We start from the raw sequence: 19582 nt of genomic DNA on the forward strand, positions 1-19582 counted from the left end.
GTGCTGCCCATCATTAGTTCAGCAGTATTGCAAGATGGAACAATATCTTTGTACTTTTTACACACATCTGCATTATAGCAGGGATATGCATTTCTTTTTTTTAATCTGGAGTTAGTTGCAGGGTTTTTAATGACAGTTCTTATATCCCAGTGTGCTTGACATGCACATACATCTGACAGAACCCAGAGGGAAAAAATGTTTGCAAACTGCTCTTCCCCATCATGGCCAAATGTACCCCCAGGGCAAAAACATACATAGCAGTTTCATTATATCCTTACAGCCACCCAGAAACCACCCAGTCAACTAGTGCAGGAATGACTAGTAAATAGAATTTTAATAATCACTTACTAGTTTCAGTCATTTTTAAGCAAAACTGCCAAAAATCCACTGGCACCAGCCTCTCAAACGTGAATATTTTCTAGTTTCCAAGTTTTCAATGATAATAAATGCCACTTTTTGGGGGGATTTGACTGTTAGTAAGAGAAAAGAAGCAATATAAATATGCTAACTTGGGCTTCAGGGAATAAAGATGGGATTTCTTCACTATTTTAGTTTGTATATTGAACAAGCAAACAATTATTAAAAAAAAATAATTGTCAGGTGTATTTATTAATTCCTTTCAGTTCTTTTACGATAGAATAATACTTCTGCCCTTCTTGCCCAGGTTTTCTGTGTGGTATCTATTCACAGAAAATAATGAAAGTAATTCATTAAAACACAACTTAAAAATTAATGAGCTAAACATAAACTAAAACAGTTAAAGTCTTAACACTATATATTCTTTATATTTTTAAAGTCTTGAGGGAGCATATCAATACAGACATTTCCATCCTTAATCAAAAGAAATCACAGTTTACATTCAGATCATATTGCGAGACAATCATTCCAAATTTTGATCATGTATATGAACATGGTTTGCAACTGATAGCACCATTATACAGTGTCACATTATTAACTCATATGAAGTTTGACCACAGCAGCTTTAATATGCGCGTCAATGGTTCTGAGGTTTAAACTTGCAGCTGTAGACGTGTCAAATTTGCCTCCGACAGGCACAGTCAGTGGAAGCTGTTACAGTTTTAAGGCAGTTATGAGTGTTACAGCTGCAGTTTTTAAGGCCAGTTGTTTTGAGGTTTTACACGTTATATTTTACACTTACCACCTGTTAGCAAATTAATCAAATAAATAAAGTGAAGCATTATTGCAACCATGTTGGTGTGTACAACACTGTGACGTCAGTTGATGAGGTGCCTGTAGATGGCCAATCTAGTCTAACACATTATCAAATCATAAATATGCAGATCTAAATCACTCATTGGTCCCTTCCCTTGCCTCTAGGTGGCACAGACTGGACTGTAACTGCAGGTGTTGTGGTTCCACAACTAAATCAAGAGCTCCAAGTGCTTTAGGTCTGAAGGTATAGGACTGATGGCTTTATAAACAATGCATGACTCTCTGCTGTGCCTCTCAGCGGCGCCTGAGAGAAGCAGTGGATCGAGTCCCTGGGGTTAATGCATTGGTAATTGGTCTCAACTTTCTGAGGAGTCAGATGCACCATCTAATGTAGCTGATGCTGCTGTTTATGCACACAAAATATCATTCACAAAGCCCAGTCAGTAGTTAGAGAAGAAAAACTATACTCAGGTCATTGATTGTGAATTTTCACTGTCAGGAATCCTTGCACAACTTTCTTGACAAGTTTTTTGAGCCTAGTCACAAGACTTGGTTTGGCTGGTCTTGACTATTACCACTGTGTGTGTCCCTGAATCCTGCAAAGAGCACTAAACTCCTGCGTCAGCTCTGTGTGGATGTCCCTCAGATCAGTCAAATCTCCTCATGGTCAAGTGAGGAAGGAATGTGAAACAAAAATAAAATGATTGCTGGTGAAGGATTTTGTTTAGTTATTGAAGCTGTGTGACTATTGATGATTTGGAAAATTGGAAGATGTGTCATGATCACAGCCAAATACACTTTGTTTTTATACTAACCTTGATAATGTTCAGATATATTTCCTGCTTTTAGAATCCAAACACAGAGAGTCAATTTAAATTAAAAAGACAAAAACATTCATTTTGGGTGTTTTGCCTTTTACTTGTATTTAAACATTTCTTACAAAAATACTTTTCATACAAAAACTGCTTCCTACTTTAAATGCAGCCATCAGCTGCTGTTTACAAGCATGTATAGGTGTGAAACGGTGACTGAAGCGTGAAAGAGATGAGATGAGAATAGAGCAGAAACAAGTGAACCTCCGGGGATATCGCAGCCCAACAAGGTAGGAGAGAAAAATGGGAGGTCCAGTATTTGTGAGAAATCAAAACAGAGAGCGTGTGAGCTAAGACAACTTCTTAGCTTAGCTTCTTTTACCCTAATAAAAAAGGAAGACATGGTCCACATGAGCTTCTCTGTCAGATAACAACACCGTTCGACCCAGAATCTGCTACATCAACTCAAAAGTACAAAGTGGTTGAGCCTAAATCACGGTGAAAAGTCAAGCCAGTAACAACGGCTGTGCTCCGGCGTGCTGCTGGGGGAACCTGTTTACGTGGACTATGATAAAATGAGACAGTTGATGGCTTTTGTGCGTTGGCGTCATTTTGAATACGTGGGAAATTTGTGTATTAGCCTGTTTATTATCAAGCCGACAGAAGCTGCACGCCGTTTTTTGTGCTGAGCTAAAATGGAAACTACGCCCACCGGACTCGAACCAGCACTGCACAGGTTTTGGAGCACACCCACTGAATACTTACAAGACAGCTGAGAGTGTCACAGCTTTCTGGGTAAAATAACCAGCAGTGTGTGTTTTATGGAATGTTAAACACACACACACACGGAGCTACAAGGGCACTTCCCTGTTCTCACTCTATGTTGAGTTTGTTCTCGCCATGACAACCTGACAACATTGTTCAAGAGTACATGTGCCAACTTGCCAGATTTGACATTGACCATCCATTGTTTCCGACACAGGCGAACTGGCACGTTCTGCGTATCTCTCTTAAGCTCTCGTACAGGAAGCTAACAGTACAGCATGTGAGCTAATGGGAGTGTGTACAATCACAGTGGAGGAGGCTTAATGGATATACATGCACCACTGGCAGAAACTGATCTCCGTCTTCCTCTGTCATCTGCTCCTCCTCTTAGTGTTAAAGCCAACGGATCCAGGGTTGACCAGACTGAATATTTCAAATATGTGGCGCCTGAGAAACTTTTTATCCAGCTTTACAGGCACAAGTTAATCTCAGGACCAGAAAATCAAGTTATTTTTTGACAGCAGAGTGTAATCAACCTTGATTTATGAAAACTTGATAAGAATGTAGTGTTTGATCTCTTGACTTTACACTTTTTCAAAGGGGAACAAATGTTTCCCTTGTCCTCTCTTCTCTCGTTTTGTTGTCAACTTCTTCTTCAGTCCGCTGGCGTTCCCTCCTTCCTCCTCTGCTTGTCTGTTTTGGGGCCAGGACATTGCCAGAGTTTCAGATGCAGTCTTAGCTCTAGAGCTTTCACCCTCATCCGCCTCCTCGTCAGATGAAAGCCCAGCGATGTCGTCTCCGGGAGCGAGGCTCCCCTGGTTCTTCTTGCCGTAACGCTGTTTGAGCCTTTCTCTGATCAGGAGTCCTTTCACCAGCAGCGTCCAGTTGGAGATCGCCCTCTTTTCTCTTTTCTGAAGAGTGGAAGAAAAGAAAAGATTAGGTGGCCTTTTGGTGCTTAAAAGGTTTCAAATAAGTGGTTTTGCTTTAACTAAAATGTAATCTGGGCCCATAATTATCAAACACTTAACACTTAATCTCTAAACTACCAATTTAAGAGTAGAACAGTTTTAAGATGAGCATGAGACACATTTATTAAGTGACCTTTTCCTTGTGGAAAAGTAAGTTTTAATCAATCACACATATGCTCAGAGAAAGAATACCCAATCAGAAATATAGACTGATCCTACAGCTGCTATATTGTACATAAAAACATACATAACATACCAGATTCCTGAGTCTATTCAGTGGTATGTTATTCTGCAAGAACATACTGCATATAATTTTTTATTTATTTTTAAAATTCATTCTGTGTGTGTGAAATCTTTAAATCTCCAGAAATAATTAACATGGGAAATTAACAACAATCTAATATATGCATAAGGTATAATGTATGTAACTTTAGAGATAAATAAATAAATAAATAATTAAATAATTACATAATTAAATAATAATAATAATAATAATAATAAAAATAAAAATAGAAAACTGGCTTCAATGGAAACATAATTCATTCAGAGAGAGCATATAATACAGAGAATTTAGAGCCACATTGACAAGTAGAGACAATAAAGATAATTCAACAGTGACTGCAAACAGAATCAATGCCAGATTCTTGTTGTTTGCTCCCCTGATAAATGCCAAAAAATTATAAAGCACTTTTAAAAACAAAGTAACTAAATAAGTCACATAAGAAAATCAAGATAAAACTATTCAGACCAATAAAATGAAGTAGAATCAGGCCAGAAAAAGTACAGAGAACAGATAAAATACCCAAACATTTTTTTTAAAAAGGTGAGATAAAAATACAACAAAACTTCTGAGACCGCTGTAGCTCTCTTACATTTAAGAGACTTTTAAAGTTAAAATAAGTTTGATGAATAGTTTTTATTCTTATGTTTGTGAGCAGAAATAAAGGTGAAGGATTTTTACTTCCATCTTTTAAAGTCCAACATTTTAATTTTGGCAGTTTGATGAATATGGTAAGTTCCCACCTTGTCTTACATGTTTACAGAAAGGGCTCAGCTTCTAATCTATATTCTCAAATGAGCTCAAAATAAATCCCACGAAAGGAAACACATGCACGCACACACACACACAGACACACACACACACACACCTCTTTCTCCTTCTGTTTCTGAAGCTCTTGTTCTTCCACCCAGGCGGCTCTGAGAACCTCCTCGTGCTCCTCACACACAATGTAACCATCAGTCCTGAAACACACAAAAGAAATGTTAACTGCATGTTTTTCCTTCTTTCTTCAGTAGCAGAGGAAACGATTCTTGAGCAGATTTTACAAAGTGCAGACTCTTTTTACAAGTTATTTCAAATATTCAGATCACACGATGCAAATGTTTACAATGTTCACAAAATGAAACAATGAATCAATACAAACTAATGAAATGAAAAGTTGCTCACTGAGAACAATACAGCTGAACCTGTAAAAAAATATAGATCAAAAGCCAACAGATATGGGGTTGAGAGGCAGATACTGAGATAAGAACCTGAGACTAAGTAGAAAAAAAACAATGTAAGATGATATTTCCTTTCACATAACAAACATTTTTGACAAAGGTCACGATCCATGTTTTAAGAGATTATGTGTTCTTACAGTAGTTAGAAAACTCAGAAAGAAACTATAAAAACCATAATATACTAGAATTACTGCCTTGCAGTTATATGTCTCCGCCACTCAGACTAGTTTCAGATTACAATATTACATTATGAACCAACCGTGTGAAATTTAGTCATAACTGCTGTGTGTAGTGACCAAGCGAGGGTTTGTAGGGATTCCCTTGAGGAATTCTCAGAATATTGTGTTCACAAGGCCAAAATCATGTTTTGTGAAGTCACCGTGAGCTTGACCTTTGACCTTCAGCTACCAAAACCTTATCCATTCATCCCTGAGTCCAGGTGGACATTTTTGCAAATTTGAAGAAATTCCCTCAAGGCCTTACAGAGATATTGCATTACACAAGAAATGAGATACAATCGCAGCAGGTGTCTGTCTGTCTGTCTGGGGGACATTCCCCCACTTCAGTGCCTTTAACTGGTCTCGTCCCACAGGGAGGTTTGTCAGTGTGGTCTTACACAGCATGCGAGTATCCTCCATGGAAGTCAAAGCCTGTGACCGCAGGGGCGGCGTCGAGGTCCAGCTTCCTGGCCACGCGGTGCAGGTTGGGCAGCCTGAGGTGAACACAGCCCACAGGTAACATACAGGGCTTGAACAGGTACACGTTACCGTAGTCGTTACGGGGAACCTGAAAGGAACAGACAGGTCAACAATACTGGACTCTGCTAAGGAGCTAAGTTAATGAATTAATGGACAGACAAACGATCAACAACAGTTCTGATATTTGATTATTTGTTTAGATCATGTGTCGAGGACAAATAAAATAAATGTGATATTCTGCATTTAGAAATAGAAAACCTTTGAATTTGGTCTTGTAGATGAAAAAATAAGCGATGTCTTTTTGCTGTATCTTGACAATATTTGCTACAACAGTGACTCTTATTCCTCACAGTTTTCATTCTAGCCCACAGAGACAGTTACCTTCCCGTCCACAGCTAAAGGCGGTTGGTACTCTTCAGTCTGCCATTCTCCAAACAGAGGCAGGTCCTTTTCATCCTTCTGCTCTGACATCATCCTGGCTTTACGGGAACGATTAGAGAAGCCTTTCACCATCTGACAGAGACAGAGTGTGATTACTCATATTCTATCATTATCTCCTCAACTGAATTCATACAACCAAACACTTAAATCTCTACTGAGACTAAAAGCAAATATCATGTCTCCGTCGGTGTGAACAAAAATGTAAAGAGTGAGAAGATTTTCTGCCACGTTTGTGCAGCGCTCACTGGCTGAAACATTAAGACGTCAGCTCACCCAGTCAAAGTTCCTGCTGCCAGCCACCTTATCACTTCCATCAGTTCATTGATCCAATTAACACAAACTGAGATGTAATAGCATAATTGCTCACTAACGGATTCCATACATCTGCACTCAGCAAAACGTCACAGCTTTAATTAAAAATTGATCATATGAGTTCAGCTGGAAATGATGTTAAAAACTGACAAGACACTATCACATTAATCATTCTTCAGGTCATTGACAAGAACTTAGCTCTGCAAAACCACACATTTAACTTTCTTAAATGTGCTAAACTCAGTCTAAAACTAAAGGGACTGGAGTGCAATTTCTCCTGAGTGGCCTGAACCCTGTCTGATCCCTGTGTGAGAGAAAATACAGCAGTAGTTGACCCTCAGAGGGAAAAGCTGCTCGTCAGTGGCTTGTTTTTGCAGGAGAACAATGTAGGTTTCCTGTTAAACTGAATAATCACATGGTTCATTTTCACTGCTCAATAAAATAGAATTCATCCACTTAAAGAAGAATCTATGATGGAAGAGTGATGGTTAACTTTGTTAATCCTGTTTGTTTGGTGGTTATAAAGACATCAATGGAGAGTTGAGTATTTACAATTCAATCAGAAGACTGTGACTGTGTTTTCATTTTGTCAGTAACTGTTTCTTAAGTCGTTCCTCTTTTTTGTTTACACCAGTCACGAGTCATGCAAACGAAGACAGCTGAACAGATTTGGCTTACGGCCGGCATGAGACCAAGCCAAACAGGAACAGAAATAAGAGAGAAACAAATTGAGAGAAGAGATTTGATGGATGGAAGAGGAACACATTTGAGAAAACTCTTCTCTCTCACTTTAAAGGGCTCTTCTCCAAGTCTGACAGTCCGTGCTTCTTTCAGCCACGTGTCTCTGGAGTGGAGGGTGTGGACACAATCCCTAGAGAGAAAGACATAAACAAGATAAAGAACCGAGAAAACATATGTTTATTATACTGACATTCTCATTTGAATCAAGATTTTAATGGTTAAACAACACATGGTAGATGTATTTCACAACCAGCAGTTCACTACAGCTTCATGCACATTACAGTTTAAATAATCACACAGCACCACCAGGTGGACACTGACGCTCACACCCACAATTCATCCAACACTGATCTACATTAGCAGAGCCCTGATGAGTTGATCATCCAACGCATCTGGCTGATGAGGGCGTCTCCTTCAGAGGACCACAAGTCCAGACTGAACCTGCACAACAAGAGGGTCCAACCTCCCAGAGACCAAAACTAACAGAGCTTAACTCACAAAGTAAAATAAGTTAAGTTCATGATGAAGACGTTGCCATTAAATCACCAACAAAGTGTGAATACCAGCGGCAAACTGGTGCAACTTCCATAATGCCCTTATTTAAACTACAAGTGGTGATGTTTTACTTCAATACATGATGGACAACTGGCAAAAATCTACCAGATTAATGGTAAATACATCCATATACCACAGATGCATCTATAACACCCTGAGATTCACAACATCCAGTTTTATTTCTTCCCCCCCAAGTTAATAAAATATATGAAATTTGGCTTATGGGGTTCTCGCAGGCTACAGAGGATAAAGTGGTTGTGCCCTCCAAAGACCAAATATGGCTGCATTTCTCACACATTCGAAAGAGCCTTCGAAACGGGGACAGACCCTCTCAACTCATTTGTTTTTGTTCAAGGAATGTGGACTAAGAAGGATCCAGCTCCTGAACTGGGACACAGCAACTGTCTCCACTAGAAGGAACAGGATTTAAAACCAGTTGTCATCGTAAAAAGAAACCAGGCTCACACAGGTTCTAAATGTTGAGACAGTTCATCCTCAGACATGATTTAATTTAACAACAGCTGCCTTCTGCACTGTAGCACAGACCTGGAGTACACTGGCTCTCCTCTGCAGTATCCCAGTACAGTGGCTGTCGGAGGGTAGATGGCTTCATATTTCAGCAGGTGTCTCTTTAAGGCGTACAGTGGGTGGTTCTTGTACTCTCCCACGGAGATGGGCAGGGGTTTGTTCAGAAGCTTATTCTGGAGCTAGGTGAGGAAAACAAAGAGAAGAGAAGAGGGTTGACATCTGAGCATCGAACCTGATCGAGTAAAACATTTTCTGAGCATGTCAGATACATATATATATATATATATATATATATATATATATATATATATATATATATATATATATCTCAGAGAATCTCAGAGAACCATGAACGATGTTGAGTACTAATAAATGATCAATAAATGTGTGTGTAAAGTAGCTCTGTGTGTCTCACCTCCTTTTCCTCCTTCATGTCCCTCTCATCCTCAGGTCCCAGGAACGGCTCGAGCGTTTCCTCCCACCAGTCGTCATCCACCCGCCTCTTCCTGGATGATGTCATCCAGGTGGGGTCGTACTTCCTCCCCATGTCTTTCACAAACCCGTCCCCGTCCAGTGACACCACATATGTCACCGGCGCCGTTGCATTCTGGGAGCAGAGGTGAGGCATCCCGACACCGTGCTCAACATCCACGCAAACCCAGGAGGACGTTTTTTCCAGATACACCTCCAACCACTCGTCCGCTCCAGGCCCCTCCTTCTTCTTCCCGCTCCTTTGCTTTGTTCTGTTATTTGTCGTTCCTTCTCCCTCTTCATCATCTTCCTCCCCCTCTTTCTCCCCCTCGTCTTTTACCTGTTTTTTCCCTCCACCACTCCTTCTCTTTGGAGCTGCAGTGTTCTTGTTGTTCATCACTTTGGCTTTGCTCTTCCCTTTCCCCTTCTTCGCCTTTGTGGATTTAGCCTCACTCTCTGAATCTTCACTGTCTTCCTCACTGGTCGCCTGAAATTCTTCCTCCTCGCTCAGCCCCTCTTCCTGTTCGCTGTTGCTCTCCTCCTTGTAGCTGACCTTTGAGGCGATACTGCGCCGTTTTGAGTTCTTTGGTCTCTGTCCTCCTGATGTTACAGCCTTCTCCTCTTCCTCCTCTTCCTTTATTTCTTTCCTCTTTGCTTTCTTTCCTCCCCGGTCTCCCTTGGGTCCGGCTGGTCTCTTGGTGCCAGGAGAGACCTTCGGCTCAGGAGAGCTGGTCTTGGAGGTCTCTTGGTTTGTGTGGCTCTTTCCTGGGGCACCAGTAGATGTTCTTGCCCCTTTGCCCTGGAGAAATGACAGATATTCACAATATTTGTAGAAGACCCTTAAAATCAAACACAGGTTGTTTTATAATTGTGTTGTATTGTGGAATCACAATAGTAGAATGAACATATGCAAAAGCAACAGTATGTGTACATTTAGTAGAATATGAGAGAGGATGTTTCTGTCTCTCCACTGAGGAGCTTTGCTACTTTGATGACTAAGCAATGAAACCATGCAAAAATGTTAAAGACATATAGTATAGACCTGTGATTCCTTATCAGGGGCATGTCTGCCCCACTGGGTCCTTCTGCAGTTTCCAGGTGATACATTGGGGAAAAATTGTGGAAGAGCTTATTTTTAAAAAATGTCAATTAATTCTGTGGATTAATCATCAGAATAGAGGCACTCGTAATAACAATCTTTTTAAGGTTAACATGAAAAAAATGAACTTTACAGATCCTCTAATGAACAAACAATGTTCCTGCCTACAAATTCACCAGACCCGGTCAAAAGTAGACTGACTAATTAACTGAGCTATACGTTTTCTCAGTTACAAGGGCATGAGTAACCTGATATTAATAGGTCTGATAGTTCATTAACTGTCACACAGTCATTATTCAAGCAAAAACTGTGAAAAAAATCCTTCACTGTCTTTGGTTCCAGCTTCTTAAATGGCAGGATTTTGTGCTCCTCTTTGTCATATACTGTATGGTATAATAATAAACTGAATACCTTTAACTGTGCTAAGGAAAAAGTCATCACCATGGATCCTGCAAAGTTGAGCTTGGCATTTTTTTAAATTTTTTTTTACAATTTTGTGACATTTCATAGACCAAACAAGTGATCGATTACTTGGGAAAATAAACACCAGATTAATCAATAATGAAAATAAAAGTCTAAAAATAAGCACAACTCTTTGCTCTGGTTTTGCTGACTCATTATGCTGTGTGAGTCAGACGTCTACAGATGTCAACATTGTGTTGCCAAAGCAACATCAGAGTCCTCTAACGCTGGGACCACACTGCCTGCGCTGCCTGTGCCTCGTGGCCGCCGTCGCTGATCTGCTGAAGAAGAACATGTGTGTTCACACCGGCTGTGTGTCTGCTGCATCTCTGCTACTGCAGCTCTACCTGTCTACATAGAGTTTGCAGGCTACTCGAATGTTGGAATTCTTTTCATTATAAATTAATTTTTATTTTTGAGAGGAAATGTCACTAAATGTCACTGTCTCCATACACAGCTGCTAAAATGGTTGGTAAAAATATATTTATATTTTTTCATGTCAGCCTACACATAGAAAACTATAGTGGATGGTGTCAGTTTTGTATAATATTGCTGGTATGATATTAATATGATGATCAACAGGTCTATTCTCTGTCTATTTTTGCTGGGAGCTGCACGTGTCATGTGTGACAGATAGAGGCGCCAAACCTCTAGACGCAACCGCAAGGCATGAGACGCAGGCAGTGTGTGTCCACTCTAACCATTATCATGGCCGAAAAAATGAAAACCAAGATGTTCTGCAGCTTTCATCTTTCCGGGTGTTCCTGGCCTAAAGCGCTCAGTAACAGATTGTTGGTACCTTGGCTGATGGGGGTTTGAAAGAAACCGGCTGTAGAGAAAGAACCAATCGGCAGAAGAGCTGCAGAGACCTCAGGACCAGCAGGAGCAGCTGCGGGAAACACAAAACACACAGGGAAATAAGGGTTATTCTGGTTCTTCTACCTTTGTATATGCACTCAAAGGCTTCATTAAATGGACTAGTTTTGTCAAAACTACCAACATGAGTCATCTCCTGGTGGTTCCTGGCTGAGAGGCTGGCCAGCCGCCTCTCCAGGAGAGCCCGGGGGTCTGGACGCTCCTCACAGGGAAGACTGGGGTTGAGGGTGAATGTGGCTCTAAACCTGGAAAGAAGAAGGTGGCAATTACACCAAGCTAATATCTGAGTTGTATCACCGGTCAAGTCCAAGGTTACTTTCATTTTCTCCCAAGAGATATTTCACACACAGTTTTACACATTGTGACATAAAAAGTGTCTGAAGGCTCCGCCCACCATTTGAGCAGCCCAGAGAGGTAGTTTTGGTCCATGCGTTCCTTAGCGACCATGCCAAAGTGGGCGGGCAGCAGCGACAGAGTGATGGCCAGCAGGTCTGGCTCACTACACAGACGGTTGCGAAACATCCCACTGGCTATCAGGCACATGAGGTGGACCTGAGACACAACCAGAGGTTTGTAAGAGCCGACATCCTGCTGCAGTGAATACAACTCAGACGCAAGGTGTGTGTTTTCACCTTGTGTGTGTCTATCAGCAGGTCCTTCTTGTATTTGTTCATCATCCGCCTCAGATATGTCTCAAACTCCGCCTGCCTCTTCTTCCTGGCCAATCAGAAATAATGATTATTCAAGTTAAACAGAGACATAAACATCTGCAAATATATCCAAATAAACACGCAGGACATACAATAGGGCTGCTCTTGCAATAATTCGGGCAGATATTGTGATTGTCACGAGTCACGATTTCAGTTGGAAAGATTGTTTTTTTTTTATCTAATGAAAATTTTTTAAAGTGATGATGATGTGATTTTTGTTGGGGCTTAAACCAAACAAGTATGTTCCCTTACATCTGGAGAATATAATTTATAGGCCCAGGCGTCTCTGTGGAACCACAACACTTATGATGCTAACAACAATGTTGTGACACATTTTACCTTGATCTTTGACAGTCACGTGTTTGTATGAAACTTGAGGATTTAAAAAACATTTCCTTAAAACCCAGTGTGAAGACACAGTATCTGCATGTTTCAGCCCGATTCAATTAGATGAGTTTTACTGAAACAAAATTGATCATAAATAGAAAACTACCCCTCAAATGTGGCCAGTGAAACTAAAACAGACTTCAACACAAATTTCTTAAAATCATTTTAGGTTTTAGGTAGTTCAAGTTGCTTATCTTTACTATATGTACATATTTCTTTGTATTATTCAAGTGCCTATCATACTAATTAATTTCTCTAAACAGTGACAACAGATTAATTTAATTTCATATTGCCATTTATTACAATTACTTTAAATGTTACTTGGATTATATAATTGTATTTATATTGCCTTTATATGTAAGTTTTCAATTGTGCAATATATTTTAATTGGAAAAATAATTTTGTAATTTTACATAATAAAACAAAAGGTATATACTGTGAGTGTGTACATGTTCTAACACATGGTCACTTACTTTTTTCTGACTTCTGGAGTCTCGATCTCGATCTCCACAGGCTGGGAGGGGAGGGCAGGTTCTGTTGGCTCAACTGGACCAAGAGGCTCAGCTAGCTCTGATCAACACACACACACACACACACACGCACACACACACACACACAAAATGTTTCTCACCTTTACATATAAAATTACAAAACAGTGAAAATGTAATACAACAGAATAACAGATTTATTTTTTTTACTCATCTTTACCTTCCACTTCCTCCCAATCATCCTCGTCTTCCTCACTGTCATCCTCCTCCTCCTCCTCCTCCTCCTCCTTTTCTTCTTGCTCTGGTTTCTTGGCTCTCGCTTTAACCACAGGTGGTGGTGAAGTCACCATGTCAAAGTCATCTTCACTGTCGACCTCCCGCTGCTTCACTGGTGACTGGAAGTATTTACTGGTTTTGACAGCAGCGGCAGTCGTGGTGGATTTGGAGGGAGAGCTGTTACATGCTGCTAGCTTGGAAGATACACGTGACCTGGGTTTGACCTTCCTCTCAAGCGTCTCTTCTTTCTCTGTGATGCCATTACCTGGATGGACAGACAGAAAAAAATGGCTTTCTGATTGAGCCTTATACTGTTAAACGTCCTTGGAATTTACAGCTGCTGCTGCTGCCATTTACCATCAATGAATCTCAACTGCATTAATACAAAACATGAATCACTAAACCTTAACAAAGAAGACAACCGAGAAAGACTATTTTGACCTAATCAACCACTGCATAAGCTTCCATGAGCCACAGGGTATTATATATTATATAATGTCTAAAATGAAAACAAAAAAACAATAAGTGGCTTCACAGTTTTTGGGAAGAGGCCACAGGAAAAGATTGTTTCTACAAGATTAAAAGGCAAAGAAGATTGGGCACTAATCACAAGTGATGAAATTGTACAGAGGTGCTGGTGGTGGTTGAGTTCCTCCTCCAACAGAAAGCAGATTGATTTATGTTAATTACAGTCACTGTTTCATTTGTCATGAAACAGGTGAGGAATAAAAAGGCATGAAACACGGGCTACCGATCATCTCAACAATAATCTTGTTTGTTTATAGCAAATTCAGCCTGGTATCAATAATGCTGCTGTTCTAACTGAGACAACAGACAGACACAGAAACACTTGAATTGAGACAAAACAGCGAGGTGAGAGCAGGCTTGTGGGACACAGATGTATTAAAAATGCATTTTAAAAAAAGAATCAAACTTGCAGAAACATTTGTTTTTCACAAAAACACGTTTCACATTTTGAAGAAGTGGAGCACAGATGTGCATCTGGGCCAGCAGATCCACTCCAGTAACCATGACTTTCATACCTCCATGCACCTGCACACTGGCTGCTCCAATGGTGTCTTTTTGGAGGCAAGAATAATAAAAACAGCCAGATGCATAAACACAAATCAAACAGCTCTGACAATCTGTGTATTTTCAACCACTGAAGACCCTGTTATATTGACAGCAGCTACAAAGATGAACACATCACACTGAGTTCATGATAAGATGAGGTGAAATAAACTCTAAATAAACTGAGTCATTTCTCACAACTAGGACTGGGCTGTAATTCAATACTGGCTTTTGATTTTCAGTGGAATCACATCACGATGATATATTTATGCGATTTATGTCCAAAGCAATTGAAACCAAAGGTTCTGAGTAACTGAGGTCGTGCAGAAGTAACTGTATTAAACATCAACTGATCGCATTATATGTTATTTGAATAATATTTCAATTTATTATATTTATACCTGTATCACTGAATGAAGTCAGCACTGACAATCAGTTACTATGCATAACCCTACGACTATATACAAACAATATTATGATATGTTCAGGAGGAGGTAAATCGACACAGAACAAGCAGACTGACCAACTTTATTTTAACAACTTGAGTTTTTCCTTCACAGATAAACATGTGTTAGCTAGCTAAGTTGGTTTTTACCCACTCACTTTTCACGCACACTCGCCACATCTTCTGCAGGACTCAGAGATTTCAAGCCGTCAGATTTGTTGGTAAATCATGAGGCTAACTTTTCGTACCTGCGTCTTTCTTCTTCGCTCTCGCTTGGGTCGCGCTGCTCTTCGCCTTCAGCAGCTGCTTCGGCTTCTTGCTATCGGCCTCTGTGTCCGGACGCTCCCTCCGCTTCGCCATGCTGTCCGCTGTCCGCCTTTTCTCATCCAACGACACTTTCTTCAAATGTCTTTTAGCAAACCCGGACGAGCGGACGCCCCCCGGCTCCACGCATGCTGTTGTGTAAGCGCAGGGAAAGCGCAGTTATCCAACATTTCTCTCTTTCATAACACAAGAAAATTGCGCTCCGGCTGTTTTGGAGGCCGGACCATGACGTCATATCCGCTCCCTCTTCTTCTTCGCCGCTGGCATGGCGCTCACCTTCTTCATAAACCCCTTAAATTCTCTACATTTGCCAACATTACTGTTTGTTCATGTCTCTGCTGCCATAAGAACTGAAGAACAGATATGTGTGGTTTTATAAACCGATGTAATACCGCCGTTTATCCACTGAGGGGCGGTGCTGTGCTATATTTGAAGCTAATCTACAGGTGCAGTGTTGAAGAGGGGCCTGTGTCTCCATTCCTGCTCCTGCCCCCAATATTAAAATGTCATAATGTCAGCTTGGTCGGGTTTTTCAGTGACACATTAATAACGACATTCATGGGGTTTCAAAGGACTCATGCTGGCTGGATACACAGTCCTCTGGCTACAAAGCTCCTCTGTACTTGCACATTTAAGCCAGAGGCACACACAGTAGAAAAACTCCAGCTTCTAGATCGATGTTAATGCAAAAACTATTATAGAGTTTGTACGTTTAATTTCATTTACTACTAATCAAATATATTTTCGATTCCTGCCATCCATTTCAAGAGCATGTCATATACTAATGCTTGCCATTTATTACCACCATCGCTTGTCAATGTGATCGATGACTCAAGCAAGTTTCATGCTCATTTTCCACACTGTGGATTGTATGAAAGCCTATGGTGTGAATGCAAAAGGTGGTATGTAAGTTGCAATGCAAACTTGAGTCGCAGTCCCATGACAGGTTCACTCAAGCAATGGTGACTTCATTATTGATGTGTTCCTCTGATGTGAGTTGTTGTACCTTGAATAACATGTTGAAAACAAAGAAATAATCAGGCAAAAATGAGAAAAGAGAAGAGTGTAATTTATGAATTCAGGTAAAGATTTTACTTCAGGATGATGAATGAACTCTGTGGATATGCACAGAGAAAACCTTCAGCCAGCTCTGGCCAACAATCTGACAAAATCACCTGGCTAACAGGTGATTCTAATAAGAACAGATTTTTAGTAGCCAGGTCTTAAAATACGCAGTCAGAAGCAGAAGAGCTACGTGAAGGAGCAGATGTTACAGATTTAAGTCTCTACCTCTTCCTGTTCTATTTAACTTATGTAATGAATGTGTAGTAGGTCATTTCACACCATGACAGAAGTGGGATGTTTCTTCTTTTAAGGGTTTTTAAAAAAAAGGCTGCTCTGTTTCAAATGCTGTTTTAATTGTTTTCCATGCAAAGTGTGATACTGTGACGAGGATATGCGCTGATGGGACTACACTCTGCTATGAAGGTCTTATGAATGTTATTTTTTTGTAACTGTCTCAGTCACCTCACAAACAAAAAGATCTTCTCTTTGATCCACATCCCATTTGCACAGGTTTTTTTTCACAACTATATGTCAGGAGGACTTCAGAGTCTAGATTCACTGCCTTTCACCCAGTGCATGCTGGGATGCTCTCTTCACCCCACCGAGACCCTGAATAAAGAATTAAGTAAGTACAGGACCATGACTGGATGAATTCTTTATCTTGCTGTTTTGCGATGCATCTGTGTGAGTCCCCTGAAACAAGCTCTGCCTCTTCACTCAGAAGCAATTTGGTTCATTTCAGTTCAATTTCATTTTCATTCTGCTCAGTTGTGATCTGTATTGATCATGTTGAGGTCCTGCGGCAGATGTGTGTGTTTCACTTCAGAGAGCTGTCCGTCAGCTGATACAGTCCAACAGCTTCAGACTGACTCGCTGCAGTTGCGTCCTGATGGGACCAGGGTACCATTTCTGCCCTGAGTGTGTGCGTGTGTCGAGCAAGCACCATGCATATGCATACCTACTGCATGCATACGCATAAATGAATGCATGTTTATGTGTGCAGAGCATGTGTATCCATATTTCTCTCTGACATGTTTTCACTTCACGGTCTCCTGGATGTGCACATGCATTTATTGCCCTCTGTGAGTGTGCAGGCTCCTGAGAGTGTGCTCATACATACAGTTGTGTGTCTGCGTGTGTAGGTGTGTGTATATAAGGTGACAGGGCTTGAGTCCATGGTCCAGTGCGCTGGGCTCCCAGCGCATTGCATGGCTTCCATCCCTATATGAACCATCAGTACAGTCAGATAGGAATAAAAAGCCATACAGCGCACTGGGCATTGGGAAGACTGGCTTTTAAGAACAAGGACACACACACACACACACACACACACACACGAGTCAGATGATTGATAGAAATACATTCAAATAAAACCCCCAAGGTCTGCAAAACTGGAAAACAGGATAACAGCAGGCAGAGGACACAGACACCCGGAGAGCTGCTAAAAGACGACACTGGGTCCTGCATACTGGGTGTAGTGGAAATACAGCATCATGCATGGCTGAGGACTGAACAACTGACTGACCAGGAGACAGACAGTGTGACTGTGTGAGTCAGAGGGAGAGCACTTGAAGCCTCATCAAGGACGAGTGATGCCACCCGTTACTGAGGTGTGGCAACAGGTTTAATAAGTACCCAGAGAGCACGCAGGGGCTTTTTCTTCCCACAGTGTTGTCTCCAAGGAAGCTGGATTTCCAGTGATGCAGCTCTGGGCTCATGACGATCATACAGAACCCTGAACTTGGAAAAATATTGACCTGTTAACCTTCAGACACATATTTTAGGTGGTGCAGTCACAGAGGGTCCTTTTTTGATATCAGGTTGCTGCACAGATGCGTCCTTTTCCTTCCCAATGTATCCATGTACATATCGTGCCCTACCTTCATCTCCTTAACCATTTTCCCTCCTTCAGCTTTTCCAGGGGCACAAATAACAGTGTGTCAGCACAGACGCACGAGTGCTGTACACTCTAATCCACATTCCTGCTCCCCTCATGGATGTCTAAACCTTGAAGAAAGAAAGAAAGAAAGAAAGAAAGAAAGAAAGAAAGAAAGACTCACTCAGGTGCTTGTCTGAACTCATATCTGAGAATACTGAAAATACAAGTTAAATCTCTTACATCTCCTAAATCACCTACAAATAGAGTTTGGTCCAAGTTTATTTTTCACAAACACGTACTCCCAGGATATAACCAGTGTGATGTGTATTTTTCCATAAATTGAATTCAAACACGCTTTTCTTCTTGTGGATGTGAATGAAATGTCAGAATGTCTACACACAGCAGTAACTTTTCTGTTGGTGTCACACAGAGACAAACACAAATAAATTAAAAAGCTCCCTTTAAATAAATGACCCTTCAAGTGGAAGGATCAGCGTTTCCTCCGTGCGTGGGGGCACCTGTTGTCCTCTTGGATAGAAACCTCACGATGCAAACGCATCCAGACCAACGACTTTAATGAACCCAATTTTAACCAGTTTAGAAAAATCTGCCAGTCATGTCCACAGTTTATCACATGTGGACACTCTCTGGAATATTCCTCAAACAAGACCCAGTGCACTTTGAGATCGATCGGGGCTCAGATAAGAGGGAGTTCTGCTTTGTGCTCTTAGTACAATATGAAATAATAAAAATCCCTCTCTTCTGCCTGAATTACATGTCCTCCTCTGTCCTGCATTCTTGGGCCTCATAAGCCTCAGGAATGACTTGAAAAAGGATTGAGAATTTGGCGAGTGACTGCATTATAATTAGAAGAAACCCTCCAAAATCCCCGCAAGTCTGGAGTAGGTACGTTATTATTGTTTAGTGCAGAAATGCAGGCTGAGAAACCACTCGGCTGCACCGTGAGAGGCTTCACAACTTCAAGGAGCGGATATGAAATAAATCCAATTACCTAGCTGTCAATCAATCCGCTAATTAGTAAGACTCCGGCGGCAGACTAAGTGGCATCAAAGCTGCAAAACTCACAATGGAGGCGACGAGAAAGACACAAATAAAATCAGACAAAATGGGAAAATTCGCCGCTGAAAACATAAATACCGCAAATAAACATGATCAGACGCTTCCTCACACCACCTCTAGACTGGCTGCTCTTTCTGGCTCGCCACCGACGAGCCAGAGAAAAAAAGAAGAAGAAGAAGAAGAAGAAGAAGAAGAAGAAGAAGAAGAAGGGGCGAGCATCCATGCATCCGAGGCGGGACTCTTTCGCCTCTGTACCCGCGCTCCCTGCGTCCTCCGGCCGGGCTGCCGGGGCTCCTGAGCCCCGCCGGGTGATCCGAGCGAACAGGGTCCGGTTTCAAACAGGTGGTCTCCGGGCTCGGGCTCGGGCTTCTGGTGGCTTCTGCTTGAGGCTTGTACAATTGTCCAAAGATAATAGTTTGTCCCCTGCTCGGTCCTCCTGTCCAAAGAGACGGG

At 41.2% G+C, this 19582-nt stretch overlaps 1 protein-coding gene across 2 annotated transcripts; it reads right to left on the bottom strand.

Moving 5' to 3' along the window:
* Positions 1-135: 135 nt before the first annotated feature.
* On the bottom strand, positions 136-15417 carry xpc (xeroderma pigmentosum, complementation group C). Of its 2 annotated transcripts, none has more exons than XM_071475238.1 (14): positions 14940-15070; positions 13210-13530; positions 12975-13071; positions 12037-12121; positions 11799-11956; positions 11529-11649; positions 11328-11417; positions 8912-9766; positions 8515-8675; positions 7462-7543; positions 6301-6432; positions 5838-6007; positions 4867-4960; positions 136-3661 (listed from the first exon to the last, which is right to left on the bottom strand). In XM_071475238.1, exons 1-14 carry the CDS (start codon positions 14959-14961, stop codon positions 3335-3337), a joined length of 2715 nt encoding a protein of 904 aa, XP_071331339.1. In that variant the 5' UTR covers positions 14962-15070; the 3' UTR covers positions 136-3334. The 2 variants fall into 2 exon arrangements, with proteins under 2 accessions (XP_071331339.1, XP_071331338.1); XM_071475237.1 differs by having other exon boundaries at positions 138-3661; positions 15030-15417.
* Between the last annotated feature and the right edge of the window lie 4165 nt (positions 15418-19582).

This window comes from Trachinotus anak, unplaced genomic scaffold (assembly GCF_046630095.1).
Source record: "Trachinotus anak isolate AG129_WGS33_773 ecotype Australia unplaced genomic scaffold, CSIRO_AGI_Tana_v1 ptg000004l, whole genome shotgun sequence".
Classification (NCBI taxonomy): Eukaryota; Metazoa; Chordata; class Actinopteri; order Carangiformes; family Carangidae; genus Trachinotus; species Trachinotus anak.